The sequence below is a fragment of the Peromyscus maniculatus genome, chromosome 1, assembly GCF_049852395.1.
Source record: "Peromyscus maniculatus bairdii isolate BWxNUB_F1_BW_parent chromosome 1, HU_Pman_BW_mat_3.1, whole genome shotgun sequence".
Lineage (NCBI taxonomy): Eukaryota > Metazoa > Chordata > Mammalia > Rodentia > Cricetidae > Peromyscus > Peromyscus maniculatus.
This window is the reverse complement of record NC_134852.1, coordinates 35,123,955-35,141,936: the sequence shown is the minus strand read 5'-3', so window position 1 is coordinate 35,141,936 and position 17,982 is coordinate 35,123,955. Positions and strand designations below refer to the sequence as shown.

The following is a 17,982-nucleotide window of genomic DNA, read 5'->3' as shown; positions in this document are numbered from 1 at the left end:
AAGGTTGACTGTGATCTGTCAAATGAATTTCACAGTTTCTCTTCTTATGAATTAGGGACTCAGGAGGAAGTCGAAATGTTTGAGGAAAAACGTTCATGGGACGGCAATGGTGCCACCCACACACCTTTAATCCCAGTACTAGGGAAGCTAGTGCCAGATGGACCTTGAGAGCTTGAGGCCAGCCTGGTCTGTATAGTGAACTAAAGGACAGCCAGAGCTACCTAGTGAGACCCTGTCTCAACAAAACAAAACAAAATAAAAAAACAAAAAACCATGTTAATTAATAGATTAGGCAAGAGGAGAGGAGGAATCCTGAACACCTCCTGAAGGACAAGGAAGTTGCATTTGGCCCATTTCCCCGGGAAACAGAGTTTACATTCTCGTATACACATCTGAGATGCTTGGAATCCATCAGTCAGCTGCAAGTCACCCCATTCACTGGGCTCTGCCCTGTATGGAATGGTGTGGAATGCGATAGTTAATGAAGGAAATAGCCTTTATCGGCCCCCAGGGAACCATTACCCCAAAGAAAGATTAAACAGGTGGTGACATTCTACGGTAGGAAGAATGAGGTAGTCGGCGAGAAGTCTGAGAATACAGTGCTTGCTCTAAGCTTGGAGTGTCCGGGAAGCCTTAGGAGGGGGTGACATGGGCTTACACTTCTTCCTATCCTCTCCTTCCCCTGTCCCAGGCTACCAGCCCTGCGATCCTCAGGTCATTTGCAACCGCGTGAACCACGTGCACGGCTGTCTGGCGGAGCTGCAGGATCAGGCGGCACGGCGACGAGCAGAGCTGGAGGCATCGCGGAGCCTGTGGGCGCTGCTCCAAGAGCTGGAGGAGGCGGAGAGCTGGGCGCGGGACAAAGAGCGCCTCCTAGAGGCCACGAGCGGCAGTGGCGGCGCGGCGGGCACGGCGGGGGGCGCGCACGACCTGTCCAGCACCGCTCGCCTGCTGGCTCAGCACAAGATCCTGCAGGGCGAACTGGGCGGCCGGCGGACGCTGCTGCAGCAAGCGCTGCGACGCGGAGAGGAGCTGGCTGCGGCGGGTGGCTCCGTGGGTCCGGGCGCTGAGCCCTTGCACTTGGCCAGCCTAGCGGAGCGCGCAGCGAGCGCTCGGCGTCGGTGGCAGCGGCTGGAAGAGGCGGCTGCACGCAGGGAACGAAGGTTGCAGGAGGCGCGGGCTCTGCATCAGTTCGGCGCTGACCTGGACGGGCTCCTGGACTGGCTTCGCGACGCGTACCGCCTGGCAGCCGCCGGCGATTTCGGTCACGATGAGGCGTCCAGCCGTCGCCTGGCGCGCCAGCACCGCGCTCTCACTGGGGAGGTGGAAGCGCATCGCGGCCCTGTGAGTGGCCTTAGGCGCCAGCTGGCGACACTGGGAGGAGCCAGTGGGGCCGGGCCGCTGGTGGTGGCGCTGCAGGTGCGCGTGGTGGAAGCCGAGCAGTTGTTCGCCGAGGTGACCGAGGTGGCCGCGCTGCGACGCCAGTGGCTTCGGGACGCGCTCGCCGTGTACCGCATGTTCGGCGAGGTGCACGCGTGCGAGCTGTGGATTGGAGAGAAAGAGCAGTGGCTGCTGGCCATGCGTGTACCCGATTCCCTCGACGACGTTGAGGTGGTGCAGCACCGGTGAGCACGCATGTGGAAGACCCCCATGGCCCCTTGCTCACGCACACAACCTCACATCCTTTGGCTCAGCAGTTTACATGGGGGAACCAGCTTTATCCTTCATCAGATTTGTGACTGCCTTACACTCTGGACTTCGGTTTGCCTGTGCCTACGTCTCAAGCTTGTGGTGAACAAGAAATGAGTTAACCGGTGTGAAACACCTAGCAAATGCTTTCCGGGTACAGAGCCTCCCACAGCCATTTGCTGTTGTTATGAGGCTTATATTCACAGAATACATATTGACAGACCCCTCCAACCTGGCCCATGCCTGAGACTCCCATTAAGACAGATGTCATCTCCTAGCTACTAAGGTGGCTTCCACCCTGGAGCACACCTTTAGTCCCAGCATAGGCAGGCAGATCTCTGTGAATTCAGGGCCAGCCTGGTCTACATAGTGAGTTCCAGGACAGCCAAAGATACAGTGAGATCTTGCCTCAAAAATTAAAAATAAATCAATAATCCTGGCCTGACATATAGTAGGGCAGATTGAAGGAGGCGACTGTGGCAGCTGAGTTGGGAAGCAGATCAGGAGGCAAGTAGATAGAGACCGTGGGGGAATTATGATCTGGGGCAGTGATTCAAAATAAGGTCTAGGGGTCAGGGGCTTGGGAGTTACTTGGGGCTGTCCCTGAGCGAGGGATTCAGAGGAAGACTAAGTTGAAGGGAGATGCCACGGACAGTTTGAGTCACAGTAGGTGTGAGAGCGCACCAAGGATGTATGTAGCCAGCCATAAGGCTGAAGACAGATTCAAATGGGAATAATTGAGGTTGGACATGGAGATGTGGAGGACAGCATTCGGAGGTGAGGATGGGTGTGATGATTCAGGGACAGTGTGATGACAAGTCTAGAGGACCAGGATGGAGTGCTGAGCAATCTAACATCCCAGCAGCCCGCACACAAAATAGAGCCCGTGCTGGTCAGGGTGGCATGCACGCCTGGGCTCAAGGTCGTCCTCAGCTACATGGAGAGTTTGCGGCCAGCCTTGGGCTACAGGAGAGAGAGAGAGAGAGAGAGAGAGAGAGAGAGAGAGAGAGAGAGAGAGAGAGAAGTGAGTAAGAAAGAAAGAAAAATTCCTGCAAGGGGAACAGAAATGGCGTAGGAACCCATGACCAAAAGTGAACTGCTTCCTGCAGGTCCAGACCTCTGATTTCTCCATCCTCTTCTGCAGATTTGAAAGTCTGGACCAGGAGATGAACAGTCTGATGGGCCGAGTCCTGGATGTGAACCACACGGTTCAGGAGTTGGTGGAAGGAGGTCACCCCAGCTCAGATGAGGTGCGCTCCTGTCAGGACCACCTCAACAGCAGGTAGGTGGGGCCTGGGCAGGAAAGTCCTTCTTCCTGTCAATGCCTTTCGCTGTGAACCTTGTAAATTAGGAAAAACTTTTGAAAGGTGCACACTTGTGTGCAGTGCCTGTAGAGGCCACAAGAGGGCATTGGATCCCCTGGAGCTGGAGACACAGGTGGTTGTGAGCCTCTCAATGTGGGTGCTGAGAATGGAACTGGGGTTCTCTGCAAGAGCCGTATGAATTCTTAACCACTGAGCCATCTCTTCAGGCTCAAGGACAACCTGGCAAAAAGGTAATATACAGCCAGTGCTGGTGGTGATGGGTTAATATGGGGCTGCAGCCCATTACATTGGCTGTTCACTGGTTTGCTCAGAAAGAGTTTATGAGGTGCTATTATTGGCCAGGAGTTTTTCCATGCACTTCATCTTATTTGGGGGTTCTTATTTACTTGTCTATTACTTTGGTTCCTTGAGGCAAGGGCTCCTGTTGCTCAGGCTGGCCTTGAACTCATTGTGTAGCTGAGGATGACCTTGAACTCTTGGTTCTCTTTCTTCTACCTCCCAGGTACCAGGATTACAGGCATGTGCCACCATACCTGGCTCTATGTTTTGCTATTTATTTATTTATTTATTTATTTATTTATTTATTTATTTATTTATTTATTTATTTATTTGAGTCAGGGTCTCACTATGTAGCATTGGCTGTACTGAAACTTGCTACATAGATCAGGCTGGCCTCACCTCGAACTCACAGAGATCTGCCTGACTCTGCCTCCCAAGTGCTGGGGTTAAGATGTGTGCCACCATACCTAGCTCTGTTTCCAGTGCAGCCTTGAACTCAGAGATCTGGATGGATCTCTGCCTCCCGAATGCTAGGATTAAAGGTGTATGCTACCATTGCCTGACTTCTATGTTTAATACAGTGGCTGGCTTTTTCCTCTGATCTTCAGATAAGCTTTATTGGGGTGCACAAATAAAATATCATTACAATCTTGCCTCAACAACCAGAGACATTCCTGTATCCAATCTCCCCAATCAGGAGACTGAAGCGGGAGGAACGCCAGTTTCAGGCCAGCCTGAGATACGAACTAGAACCCTTCTAGAAAGGGATGGGGTATGGTGGAGAGATGGCTCAGCAGTTAAGAGCACTGCTCTTGTAAAGAACTCAGGTTCTGTTCCCAGCACTCACATGGTGGCTCACAACCCTCTGCAACTTCAGTTCCAGGGGATACAACACCCTCTTCTTACCTCTGTGGGCATGTGACTGGCAGTTGATGCACACATATATGAAATGAGTACAGACTCCCCCCCCCATATTAAAAACAAACAAACAAACCCCTCACTTACTTTATCTTACAAGTGTGAGGGTCAGAGCAGGATTGACAGCTTCCTGTCGTCTCAGCATTTGAGAGGCGGAGCTAAGGGTTCCCTGGGGGCAGGCTGACTAGCTGGACTAGCCAGATAGCCAGAACTGGAGAGCTACAGGTGCAGTGAGAGACCCTGCCTCAAGAGATAAAATGGAGAGCAATTCAGGAAGACAGTAATGTCAACCTCTAGCCTCTGCAGGCTAATTCACGTGTATGTGCACCAGGACACACATGCAAATGTACATACAGAAGTGCGCGCACACACACACACACACACACTCACACACACACACACACACACATCACAGCTGTAAAAAACAAATCTGAACAAATAAAGAGCCGGAGATATGTTGGCACAATTAATTCTTTTTTCATGGTGCTGGGGATGGAATCCAGGGCCTTGAGCATGCGAGGCAAGTGCTGAGTCATTGAGCTACATTCCAGACAGTAAAATACAAGTATTTTTCATAATAGAAAAAAGTGGAAAGAGTAGCATTGTGAAGCGCGCACTCTCTTTCTTGTCCTCTTGTATCTATCCAAGGCTGGCCTTAAGCTCAAGGCAGTCCTTCTGCCTCAGCCTCTGGAGTGCTAAGATTATAGGCGTGCACCACTCCACAAAGCTGTGATTCCCTGGCCTGTGACGTAAGGCAGGCAGCGGGGATCTCTGGTCTGCTTTCTGCCTTTAGTCGCTAATAAGTGGACTCTGGAAATGGCGATTAAACTCCGGAAGAGAATGAGATGACAAATCGGGTTCTAATATTATTATGAAGATAATTTGATAGCGCTGGAGCGATACATTGAGAGCTGCCGCTCTAAGCACTGTCCAAGGTGGAATCCTATTTATCCAGGCACAAACCTGCACTCTCCCAGGTCCCGTGGCGTTCGAGTGGCCAAGGAATGGATTTTACCCTGGGCGCATGGACCTCCACATTTGATCACCCTCTTTCCCGCCCCTGGACAGGTGGAACCGCATCGTGGAGCTGGTGGAACAGCGCAAAGAAGAGATGAGCGCCGTGCTGCTGGTGGAGAACCACGTACTGGAGGTGGCCGAGGTGCGCGCCCAGGTGCGCGAGAAGCGGCGCGCGGTGGAGAGCGCGCCCCGCGCGGGCGGAGCCCTGCAGTGGCGTCTGAGTGGCCTGGAGGCGGCCCTGCAGGCACTAGAGCCGCGACAGGCGGCGCTGCTGGAGGAGGCGGCGCTGCTGGCGGAGCGCTTCCCCGCCCAGGCGACGCGCTTGCACCAGGGCGCAGAGGAGCTGGGAGCCGAGTGGGGCGCGCTGGCCGGAGCGGCTCAGGCTTGCGGCGAGGCGGTGGCGGCGGCAGGTCGCCTGCAGCGTTTCCTGCGCGATCTGGATACTTTCCTGGACTGGCTGGTGCGGGCGCAGGAGGCGGCGGGTGCCGTCGAGGGGCCTTTGCCGCGCAGCCTGGAGGAAGCGGACACCCTGCTGGCGCGCCACGCCGCACTCAAGGAGGAGGTGGATCAACGGGAGGAGGACTACACGCGCATCGTGGCTGCCAGCGAGGCGCTGCTGGCGTCCGACGGCGCGGAGCTGGGCCCCGGCCTGGCGCTAGACGAGTGGCTGCCGCACCTCGAGGTTGGCTGGCACAAACTGCTCGGCTTGTGGGAGGAGCGCAGGGAGGCGCTGGTCCAGGCGCACGTCTATCAGCTCTTCCTCAGAGACCTGTGCCAGGCGCTCGCGGTGCTGCGCAACCAGGTGCCCGCTGGCGGTGCGCTGGGGTGCGGGTTCAGGTGGGGGTGGGGTGTTTCCTGGGGCCCCTAGATTTCTGTTTTATTCAATATGGGGGTAGGGAATTAAGGGAGAAGTAGTTGTTTAACGGGAAAATCGAGTTTTGGACTGTGAGGGGAGAGCAAGTGTGTGACAGAATTTAAAGGTTATGTTGAGTGGTGTGAGGTTTATGGAATTGGTTGTTTTGTTATTTATTTATTTATTTATTTATTTATTTATTTATTTATTTATTTATTTATTTATTTTCGGGACAGGGTCTCTATGCAGTCTTGGCTGTCCTGGAAATCGCTCAGTAGACCAGGCTGGCCTCGAACTAACAGAGATCCTCCTGCCTCTGCTTCCTGAGTGCTGGGATTAAAGACATGCACCACCATACGCAGCCACTTTTTAATTTTTTAAAAAAGATTTATTTTTATTTGTTTTACCCTCCTGTATCTGTGCATAAAGTGCATCTAGAGTCTGGGGAGACCAGAAGAGTGCATCAGATCCTTTGAGATTGGAGTTACAGACAGTTATGAGCCACCATACAGGTGCTGGGAATTGAATCCAGGTCCTCTGGAAAGAACAGCCTGTGCTCTTAACAGCTGGGCCATCTCTTTACCCCCCTAACTCCCCAGCCCCCCAACCCCAAGATAGAGTTTCTCTGTGTAGCCCTGGCTGTCCTGGAACTCATTCTGTGGACCGGGCTGACCTCAAACTCAGAGATCTGCCTGCCTCTGCCTCCTGAGTGCTGGGGTTAGAAGTGTGCACCACTGCTACCTGACTTAATTTTTTTTTTTTTTTTTGGTTTTTCGAGACAAAGTTTCTCTGTGTAGCTTTGCGCCTTTCCTGGAACTCACTTGGTAGTCCAGGCTGGCCTCGAACTCACAGAGATCCGCCTGCCTCTGCCTCCCGAGTGCTGGGATTAAAGGCGTGCGCCACCACCGCCCGGCTATGACTTAATTTTTTAAAAAGAATTTATTTGTATTATTTTTAATTGTGCACACGTGTGTGTATATAAGCGTGTGAGTACAGGTTCCCGAGAAGGCCAAGATGTTGTTGTCTGGAGCTTACAGATGGTTGTAGACTGCCAGATGGGGCTGCTAGGAACCTAACCTGGGTCCTCTGGAAGAGCAATAAATGCTCTTAACCGATGAGCCATGTCTTCAGCCCTTTGGTTTTATGGAGGCAGGGTCTCACTATGTAGCCCAAGATGGCCTGGAGCTCTCTATGTAGACCAGGCTAGCCTTAAACCCTCACAGATCTGCCTGCCTCCACCTCATAAAGTGCTGGGATTAAAGGTGTGCGTCACCACTCTCTGCTTGGGTTTTGTGTTTTGTTAGAGATGAATTTATAGAGAGTGGCTTACTGGGATTGTGGGTTATCTGGGAGGAAATGGCAAGAGGGGACATTTAATAGATTCGGCAGAGGGGGCTGAGACCTGAGGAATCTGGAAGGACATACTGCTAAGGAAAGGGTCCTTAGCAGTACCCTGAGAGCAAAAGCCCTGAGGCGAAACTGTGCTTGAAGCTAGCTGGCAGCCTCCCTGGCGTCCTGGGGTGGGAGCCGAGCTGACCTGTGTCCCTTCCGTTCCCAGGAGGTGGCGCTGTCTGGCGCCGAGCTCCCCTGCACGGTGGAGTCAGTGGAAGAGGCGATGAAGAAGCACCGGGATTTTCTCACGACGATGGAGCTGAACCAGCAAAAGATGCAGGTGGCCGTACAAGCTGCAGAGAGCCTGCTGCGGCAAGGCAACGCCTACGGCGAGCAGGCGCAGGAGGCGGTGGCCCGGCTGCTGGAGAAGTAGGTCCCCAGTTCGGAACCACAGAAGGCGGGGTCTGGGCACAGTGGAGCGGGGAGGGATATCCAGATCCTTTTCTGTTTCTCTGCTATTCCCTTGTCTCAATTTAATTCCTTGTTTATTTATCTATGTTTTTGAGAGAGGGTCTCTTGTAGCCCAGGTTGGCCTGGAATTTTTTTTTTTTTTTAAATCTACTTACCTACCTACCTACCTATCGTGCGTGCGTGCGTGCGTGCGTGTGTGTGTGTGTGTGTGTGTGTGTGTGTGTGTGTGTGAACAACTCGAGGGCGTTAATACTCCTCCTACCACCTGAGTATGAGGATCAGACTGGGCATCTCAGGCTTGCCAACAGCTGCTTCCCTTCCTAAGTCATCTCACCCATCCAGACCAGAACTTCAGGTGTAGCTGAAGATGATCTCGAACTCCTCATCCTCCTGCCTCCACCTGTCTCATCCTGGGATTACAGACATGCATCATTATGCCTTTTTTTTTTTTTAGATAGGGTCTGCCAGGCAGTGGTGGTCTTTAATCTTAACTTGGGAGACAGAGGCAGGCAGATCTCTGAGTTTGAGGCCAGCCTGGTCTACAGAGTGAGTTCCAGGACAGTCAGGGTTACACAGAGAAACCCTCTCCTGAGGGGGGATGGGGGGGATAAAGAGACAGGGTCTACCTGCATAGCCCAGGCTGAGGTCAAACTCAAAGCAATCCCCTTGCCTCAGGCTCTTGAATGTTGGGGTTGCTGATATGCCCCACTTGCCTCACCATCCCCCTCCCTATTTCCTAATCTTTTTATAATAAACAAAAGGGAGGGATGTTAGTTTCTGATGCCGCAGCAGCAGCCTGCCTTTGCTGCCAGGTGCCTTTCCACCGTCAGCCATTCGACATGAGCTGTGCACCCTTTAAAGGTGCCCGCCAGGCACAGCTTGCTCTCTTTACATCTCGTTCCCTCTCGTCTCTCTTGCCTCCTACTCCCCTCCTGGTCTCTTCTTTCCTCTCTTGCCTCTTCCTTTCTCTCTTGCTTCTTCTCTTCCTCTTGTCTGTCCGCCTCTCTCAAGCCCCCACTCCGACACGGCCTTTCACTCTGTGGCTCTCTCCCTCTCCCAATAAACCTAAACTAACTCTGTCGTGTGTGGCGTCTTTGCTTAGTGGCAAACCTTGGCAGGGCCCTCCAAAAGGTACCCACGTCGCCTTTCTTCTATGCATCCTCTCAACCACAGTCATTTGGAGTGTGCTGGAGGGTGAGCCCAGCGCTTTATGCATTCCAGGCAAGCCCCTCATCCACCCGGTGCCATCTCCATCACCAAATAACGTTCCTGAGCTGCATTTTGCATGTGAGGTTCAGAGAGGGAGTTGATTTGTTCAGTGTCTTAGCCAAGAAGTGGCACAGCTGGGATTGGAACCTTGTTAGTTTCTCCACCCGGCAAAGAGGAAGGCTTTCCCACATCACTCGCTCTCCCCACAGTCTGGCTTGCAAAGTCTGAGTGGAGTTGACTGCAGGTTAATTTCTGAGGTGTTTCCTGGTTCCTGTGAGAGGTTCCTGTCTTTTGCCTGCTCTTCTTGGGCCCCTCCTGCTCCTTCTATGCGGCTGGGCCTCTGTGTAGCTGGAGTTTTCTCCAGTCCTGCCTGGCCCATGGTCAGGACAAATTTCTCTCACCCGCCAGTCCCACAGCCGCTCAGACCCAACCGAGTAAACACACAGAGACTTATATTGCTTACAAACTGTATGGCCGCAGCAGGCTTCTTGTTATCTAGTTCTTATATCTTAAATTAACTCATATCTATTAGTCTATAAGTTGTCACATGGCTTGTGGCTTACCGGTACATCTTCCTTGTCATCACGGCAGCTGGAAGCGTCTCTCTGCCTCAGCCTTCCACTTCCCAGAATTCTCTTCTCTCCTTGTCCCTCCTAAACTTCCTGCCTGGCTACTGGCCAATCAGTGTTTTATTTATTAACCAATCAGAGCAACACATTTGACATGCAGAACATGCCACAGCACCTCTGGGTCTATCTGGAAGTAGCTCCCACATACTCTCTCTTGGCCCCCACATGCACATCTATTTCTATGACTGTTTCCTGTTCTTTCTCTCTTCAACTTTTCTCTTTGGAGAAGGATGTTACCTGCATCTATAATGCCCCCTTCTCTTGACAGTAGCACAGGCTGGCCTCAACCCTTTATATATCTGATGCCGACCTTGAACTCCTGACTCTCCAAACTCAGGCTCCTAAGACCTGGGCTTATAGGCATGGGCCACCACATTCTGTTTTTGTTTTTGTTTGGTTTTTCTCTTCTCGGACCTTATGTTTGTTTCATAGCGTGGTATGCTGTCTCTCTAGGGCTCTCCTACATTCATTTGTTTATGCATCCATTCAAAAAGGACATATTGAGCAGTCACTGTATGCCAAGGAGCTCATGGCTGTGAACAACAAAAACAAAAAGACAAAAACAAACAAATAAACACTAAAAAACAAACAACCTGCCCTTAGTCTGGGGAAATGTTTAGTGGATAAAATGCTCAAGGCACAAGTGTGAGGACCTAAGTTTTACACCTAGCACCCATGTAGAAAACTAGGTATGAGCCAGGCAGTGTTGGTACATGCCCAGAGGCAGGTAGATCTCTGAGTTCCAGGACAGCCAGGGCTACACAGAGCAACCCTGTCTTTAAAAAAAAAAAAAAAAAAAAAAAGCTAGGTACAGTGGCATGTGTTTGTAATCCCAGCACTGAGGGGCAGGGATGGGAGGCGCCTGCCTGGAGGCTCTGTGACCAGCCAGCTTAGCCAAAATGATGAGCTTCAGGTTAAATGAGAGACACAGTGTAAAAAATGATGTGGAGAGTGGTAGAGGGAGACACTGGCCTGCACACGTGTGCACATGCACACACACACACACACCACTCCCCTATGTGAAAGTGGCACCCCAATGGAGGGGATAGACATGATAAGGAAAATACACGATGGGGGATACAGTGCCACATGCCAAGGACAAAATTAAAGAAGGAAAGAAAACCAGAAAGGGTCAGGGAATGATCAGGAGGGACCTCACCAAGCTGGCATTCAACCAGAGGTGGGTCATGACCTTTTCACAAGGGTTGCATATCGGATATTTGCACTATGTTTCATAACAGTAGGAAAATTACAGTTATGAAGTAGCAAAGGAAATAATTGTATGGCTGGGGGTCACCACAACCTGAGGAACTGTATTAAAGGGTAGCAGCGTTAGGAAGGTTGAGAACCATTGAACTAGACCTTGGGAAGAGTCGTTGCCGAGGCCCTGAGGTGAGAGATGCTGCTCACATCATGGCCAGGAGGACAGCAGGGTCTTCATTAAAAGAGGGAGAAAGGCAGAATGGGGGAAGACAGTGAGGTGGGAGGGATAGTGTGTGTGCGTGCATGTTCCTGTGTGAAGGGAGGGCCTGGAAGTTCAGGAAAGTCTTGGAGGCCTGTGGAAGATAATATCATTAAAAAAGCGATTAATTGCGTTTATTTATTTTGTGTTTGTGTGTGTAAGTGCCACAGTTCATGTGTGAAAAGCAGAAGACAATTTGTGGGAGTCTGTCCTCTCCTTTCACCATGGGGGTCCCAAAGATTGAACTCATATCGCCAGGCTTAGCCACAAGCACCTTTACACACTGAGCCATCACATAGGCCCAACGGCCTCATTCTTGCTGTCTTCTCTGCCTAGATTCTGGGGATGGAGAATGACAGGATGAGCATGCATATAAGTTGATGGTGTGCCACTACCACTGAGCCACACCCCAGCCCCTCACTGGGGGATTCTAGGCAGGGGCTCTACCACTGAGTCACACCCCAGCCCCTCACTGGGGGATTCTAGGCAGAGGCTCTACCACTGAGCCACACCCCAGCCCCTCACTGGGGGATTCTAGGCAGGGGCTCTACCACTGAGCCACACCCCAGCCCCTCACTGGGGGATTCTAGGCAGGGGCTCTACCACTGAGCCACACCCCAGCCCCTCACTGGGGGATTCTAGGCAGGGGCTCACCACTGAGCCACACCCCCAGCCCCTCACTGGGGGATTCTAGGCAGGGACTCTACCACTGAGCCACACCACAGCCCCTCACTGGGGGATTCTAGGCAGGGGCTCTACCACTGAGCCACACCCCAGCCCCTCACTGGGGGATTCTAGGCAGGGGCTCACCACTGAGGAGACCCCATCTGTTTCTGTTGCCTTCTCTTATTTCTTTCCCGACTCCCCTGTTGTCTTTATTTTTGTCCCCATCTCTCTGGGTCCCCCTCCTTTCTTTCTGTGTACCTGGAATTTACCCCAGGACACCACACATGCTAGGCAAGCTGTCTACCTCTGAGGTATATCTCCAACCTTCTGTTTTCTTTTCTTCTCGGCTACTGGAACTATGCTTATCTCTCTCTGTGGGTCTTAGTCTGTTTCTGTGTGTCTCTCTTAGAGTCTATGGTAACTATCTCTGATTTTTTCCCCCAAGATATGTTTCTCTGTGTAGTTCTGGCTGTCCTGGAACTCGCTCAGTAGACCAGGCTAGCCTCGAACTCACAGAGATCCTTCTGCCTCTGCCTCTCAAGTGCTGGGATTAAAGGCCTGTGTCACCACATCCAGCTTGATTTTGTTTCCAAGTGTCTCTTACTCTGTTGTTGTGTGTGTGTGTGTTGTGTGTGTTTGTGTGGTGTGTGTGTGGTGTGTGGTGATGGTGGTGTGTGTGGTGTGTATGTGTTGTGTGTGTATTGTATGTGTGTGTTGTGTGTATGTGTGTGTTGTGTGTGTATGTGTGTGTATGTGTGTATTGTATGTGTGTGTTGTATGTGTATGTGTGTGTTGTGTGTGTATGTGTGTGTTGTGTATGTGTGTGTGTTGTGTATGTGTGTGTGGTGTGTGTGGTATATATGTGTTGTGCGTGTGGTGGGTGTGTATGTGTGTGTGTTGTGTGTGTGGTATGTGTATGCGTGTGGTATGTATATGTGTGTCTGGTGTGTGTTGAGTGTGTATGTGTGTGTGTTGTGTGTGTGGTATGTGTATGTGTGTGTTGTGTGTATTATATGTGTGTGTTGTGTTGTGTATGTGTGTGTGTGGTGTGTATGTGTTGTGCGTGTGGTGGATGTGTATGTGTGTGTTGTGTATGTATGTTGTGTGTGTATGTGTGTATTGTATGTGTGTGTTGTTGTGTGTGTGTTGTATGTGTGTGGTGTGTGTGTATGTTGTGTTGTGTGTGTATGTGTGTGTTGTGTGTGTGTTGTGTTGTGTTGTGTGTGGTATGTGTGTTATTGTTATGTCTCTGTGTATCTCTATGTCTATCCCTGACCCCTCCCTCCTTCCTCCTCCAGTTTCCTCTCTCCTCTCTCCCTTCTCTGTCCAACCAGTGTTTCTGGGTCCTTCTCTTTCCCCTGCTTCTACTCAGCTGGTGCCCTCACACGGCTCCTGCTAGCCGCCCCTCTCCCCGTTGTTCCCACGCCTGGGCCTCTCCTCAGCCCTTCTCTTCTCCCCAGGAGCCAAGAGAACCAGCTGAGGGCTCAGCAGTGGATGCAAAAGCTCCTGGATCAGCTTGTGCTGCAGCACTTCCTGAGAGACTGTCATGAGGTAGGCCCTCCGGAGTGCCAGGACCCACCGAGAGGCTTGATCCCCGGGCGGGGCGGGGCTGGGACGCCCCGTCTAAGTGGGTCGCGGAACCATGCTCCCTGTGTGCCACTAGGAGGCATGCCGAGTCCTGTGCCAGAGCGCATGCCCCGCAGCAACTCGTCAGCCCACGTGAGCTCCTGGGAGACAGAAGGAGCCCTGGGCTCCCCTAGCAACCGCTGAGTTCGCGCCTACGTTCCTAGGGAAGGAGGGCTGATCTCACCTTTCTCTAGAGATTTGTGAAGCAGCGGGAGAGGGAGACTGAGGGCTGGGGGTGGGGGGAGTGGATGGACCAGTGGCCGGGAGCACTCCTTCAGTCACAGATGGCCCGAACACAGATGGCCATTTATTTGGTTTAGTTAGTTATGGTGCGGGGAACCGGACTCCAGGACTTGAGCTCTAGGCAAGGGCTCAGACTCTGAGCTATATCCCCAGTTCCTTAATAACTAAGAATCAAATCCCTTCTCCTGCATGCCTTGGAGTTCACAACTGATAAGATGGCCCAGACTCTCTTCTGCATTGAAATACTCCTGAAACTCCCCTTTGCCTTGGATCCCAAAGGAACTCTTATGGACCTGGACCACACCATAGATGGATGGTTCATAAACGTCTCCTAATTCCCAGAGATGCCCTGGCCCCAAGCTCCCTGATCTGTGTGATCCAGGACTAGACTCTACCCCCATGATGAACTGGTACCTTTATTTTTGTCCCCATCTCTCTGGGTCCCCCTCCTTTCTGTCTGTGTACCTGGAATTGAGGGAGAGAGAAGAAGGTTCAGGAACCAAGTCCTTGCCCTCCTCCCACCCCGACTAAAGATAAGGTTTGACTCTGCATATTGAACACCCATGGCAGACTAGTCTCCACACGTACGAAATAGACACAGGTCTCCAAACCTTCCCATAACCGAGAGAGCCTGTTAGCAACGGGTCCCTGTTGGCCCTCCTTCCCACTGGAGACGGTTCTGGAGAGCATCACAGATGTACCAGGCCGCTCCTGCCCTAACCTCTACCCTCAAGTGGTAGTCTGAAAGCGGGGGCCTCTGCGGGTTAATGATGGCTCAGGAGGCCCTCCAACCCCCCTTACCATAGTCCACACCCTCACCTAGTTGAAGGAGCTGGGGACCCGGACCCCCTCCTGCCATTAGGCATGGTCCTGTCCCCTGTCGTTGGACTGTTCTGGACTCGGTAGCAATGATCTGAGATGGACCGGAAGGTCCCCGGCCTGGAAGCTCGGAGAAGGTGGTGATTCCTCCCCCACCCGGACTAGGGCCCCCCGCAAAGAAGGCGGGCCTGGAGGCAGGCAGGGGGCGCGCGCGGGCGGGCGCGTGGCCGCGGCGCGGGGGCGAGGGAGGGGGCGCGCGCCCGCCGGAGCCTCAGCCGTTGCCGCTGCCGCCGCCGCCGCCGCCGTCGCAGTGGAGGGGCGAGTGCCTGTCCGCCCGCCCGCCGCAGGGACGCTCCTCCAACGCCGCCGCCGCCGCAGGTCTCGGGGGCGCCAGAGGGAAGGGGAGGGGAGGGGGGGAGGGGGCCGGCGCGCGCCCCCGCGGGCACGCGCGGGGGAGGGGGCTCGCGCGCGTGCTCGCCAGCCAGGCCCGCGGGAGGGAGGGGCGGGGGCGGCACGGGGGCGGGCCTGGACCCCGGCCCTGGGGAGGGGGGTGGAGGGACGAGCCCGGGAGCTGTCCGCGGTGCTGGAGCCGCAGCGAGAGGGGGCAGGGAGGGGGGCTAGCCTAGGCTAGTCTGCATTTGATGTTTGGGCGAAGCAGGGGGTCCCAACCTCCCTACGAGGGGATCAGATTTGCCCTGGTCTTGAGGGATTTCCCGGGTTTTGAGTTTTCGGTTCTTGCGGGGTCCGTAGCCGTCTCGGGTGATGGGGTGCATCACTTTGGGGGGGGGGGGCTCTGCAGAGGGAGATGAGGTATTAGCTGGGACCTGAGTGCGAGGGTCTCTGACTTTCGGAGAGGTTACCCCAGGTTGTGGAGAGAGTCTAGCCTTGCACTGAGTGACCCAGAGCGGGCAATCCCGTTTAGGGAGCTTTACCTAGAGAACGTCTGTCTTCTCCGTTAGGGGTTTTGCCTTCCCTGTGGGACTCCGGTTGCGTGTTCATCCCTGTGTAGGGAATTGGGGAATTCGGCGTTTGACTTTGCGCGTGTGTGTTGTGAGAAGCTGTCCTGGCCCCCTGAGGAGCACACGCTCTGGGGACGTGGGGTGGGGTGCGGTTTGGCCGGCTCGGGATTTGTCCTTGAATATGACTGCATTTGCCTCCCAGGACCGCGGAGTCCGGCCTTTTTTTTTTTTTTTTTTTTTTTTTTTTTTTTTTTTTTTTAACCAGGAGGGAGGAGGAGGATCTTGTGACTGGAGGGGGGAGGAGCAAACTGTCCCAGGTTCAGGCTTTGGTCGGGAGGAGATTGTGGCTTTGGAAACCAATCTTGTTTAATAAGCGCTTCCCCTTCCCCAAGTGCTGGAGATAGAACCGGATTCCAGAACTTACTTTTTCGTGCTGAGCAAGCAAGCCCCCTCGGCTCAGCCGTCACTCTTGCGGAGGAAGGGGCTCAGAAAACAGCCCTGTGTTTGTTGCTATCGGGAGAAATGAGAATATTCTTGCTGTTTGCATCTTGGATGACGTTAGCTTGGAGGGGGGGCAGTGCTGGATCAGGGGGTTTGATCTCATCTACATTGGGAATCCTACATTTTTGGGGTAGATCGGTTCTAGGAATCAGGAGGCAGCCTGTTGCTCATATTTTGGGCGTTGACTGGTCATGATTTGGGGTAACTGTGTCTTAGTCACAGTCACTGGACTTAGGTTTTATTAGAATTTGTGGGCCCAAGGGTTGGGTCTCCTCTAGCTTGGAGGCCTTAATTATCAGGATGCTAAACATGGAAATAGTCTGGAGGTTGTTTGGGGGTGTTGGTCTGACCGTGGGAGCGCTGGGACTAGATTTGGGCTTGTTCAACCTGTGGCGCAGGTTAAGGATTTTTTAAAAATTGAATCAACAGGGGCTTACTATATAGCTTAGGTTGTCCACAAAGTCCATCTCCTCCTCTCCCAGCCTGCCCAGTGCTGGGGAATGCCCAGTGGCAAGCATGCATTCTCGATCCCCCTCAAATATTGAGAGTCGAAGGTTTGGTCCTTATTAGGGGATCATACTATTTTCTCCTTTTAAAATATTATTATTATTATTATTTGGTTTTTCGAGACAGGGTTTCTCTGTGTAGCTTTGTGCCTTTCCTGGAACTCACTTTGGAGACCAGGCTGGCCTCGAACTCACAGAGATCCACCTGCCTCTGCCTCCCAAGTGCTGGGATTAAAGGCATGCGCCACCACCGCCCAGCCTTAAAATATTAATTTTTTATTACATTTATCTACTCATCTCACATGTGGATATATCTTTGGGTGCCCTCACCATAGAGCATGTGAGAGGGTCAGTTCTCTGCTTCCACCATGTGGGTCCCAGAGGCTGAACACAGGTCTTCAGGCAGCAGCAAGTACCTTTACCCGCTGAGCCCTCACCAGCCTGGGGTCTCAGTTTTCCTATGGGTGGGACCAGGGCGGGAGGTTCATCTGATTGACAAGGTGATTTGACCTGCCGTGGAAGGAGGGTGATGGGCCCAGACATCCCACTTTGGTTTCTCGAGGCTGGCAGAGCCCAAGGGTTTGGTATTGGGGGACCACATAGGCATCTTTTATCCAAGAAAGGCTGGAGATTCCTCTCCAGTCAGCCTTATTTGCATAGATTTCCTTCTCAGCTTCACTCCTATCAGCCAAGAACCTGACCCGGGAGTTCTTCTGAGGGGTGTTATGAGGCTGTGCCGGATGGGGAGAGGGACCCCCTGAGCCCTCCTGTCTGCCCCGCACAGCTGGATGGCTGGATCCACGAGAAAATGCTGATGGCCCGCGATGGCACCCGGGAGGACAGCCACAAGCTGCACAAGAGATGGCTCCGGCACCAGGCGTTCATGGCTGAGCTGGCTCAGAATAAGGAGTGGCTGGAGAAGATCGAGAGGGTGAGGAAGGCCCTGCCGCCCTCCCGGAGGCAACCCTCACGCTGACGCCTTCACTGTCCTCCTTCCGGGCCGGCATCCCTCCGCTGGTTCAAACCTGTGCCTGCTTGCTCCTAGCCGTGGCACTTGGAGTCATTATTGTAGCCTTGAGCTTCAGTTTGCTCATCTGGACAGTGGTCTTCACCTCTTCCAACTGTTGCTCAGAGCCTCCTGTTTAACATTTCCCCCATCTTATAAACCCTACCGCACTTCCCCTCACATTACTTCAGTCATTTAATATGGAAGGAAGCCTTAGACACAGGCTAGGGAAGCCCTGTATTAAACTAAAATTTAGATTTTTTTTTTTTCAGCCCTAGTTTCAGGGTCTGTAACCAGCTGTGATACCTTACGAGAACTACGTTGGTCTCCTAGACCCTAGGCTTCTCCTCTTTCCCCTCCTCCTCCTCCTCCTCCTCCTCCACTTTTTCTTCTTCTTCTCCTTCCCCTCCTCCTTCTCCTCCTTCTCCTTCTTTTTTCTCCCTGGCTTACTTTTTTTGCTTGCTCTTTGAGA

General features: G+C 52.9%; 1 protein-coding gene and 1 long non-coding RNA gene across 3 annotated transcripts in view; one reads left to right on the top strand and one right to left on the bottom strand.

Moving 5' to 3' along the window:
- Sptbn4 (spectrin beta, non-erythrocytic 4) overlaps nucleotides 1-17,982 on the top strand; it is a 91,685-nt gene that overhangs the window by 38,874 nt on the left and 34,829 nt on the right. Inside the window, exons 14-19 of one of the 2 annotated variants that reach the window (XM_006995829.4) lie at nucleotides 692-1,625; nucleotides 2,834-2,971; nucleotides 5,280-6,030; nucleotides 7,640-7,842; nucleotides 13,311-13,401; nucleotides 17,289-17,435. In XM_006995829.4, the coding sequence (XP_006995891.1) occupies nucleotides 692-1,625; nucleotides 2,834-2,971; nucleotides 5,280-6,030; nucleotides 7,640-7,842; nucleotides 13,311-13,401; nucleotides 17,289-17,435 (2,264 nt within the window). Of the gene's footprint in view, nucleotides 1-691; nucleotides 1,626-2,833; nucleotides 2,972-5,279; nucleotides 6,031-7,639; nucleotides 7,843-13,310; nucleotides 13,402-14,782; nucleotides 14,917-17,288; nucleotides 17,436-17,982 lie in introns of those variants that run through there. The other variant, XM_076574647.1, reaches the window with a different exon arrangement.
- LOC121827951 (uncharacterized) lies at nucleotides 10,529-14,780 on the bottom strand. The gene is made up of 3 exons (XR_006070295.2): nucleotides 14,539-14,780; nucleotides 14,134-14,184; nucleotides 10,529-11,523 (listed from the first exon to the last, which is right to left on the bottom strand). It is a non-coding gene; the product is annotated as an uncharacterized LOC121827951 (long non-coding RNA).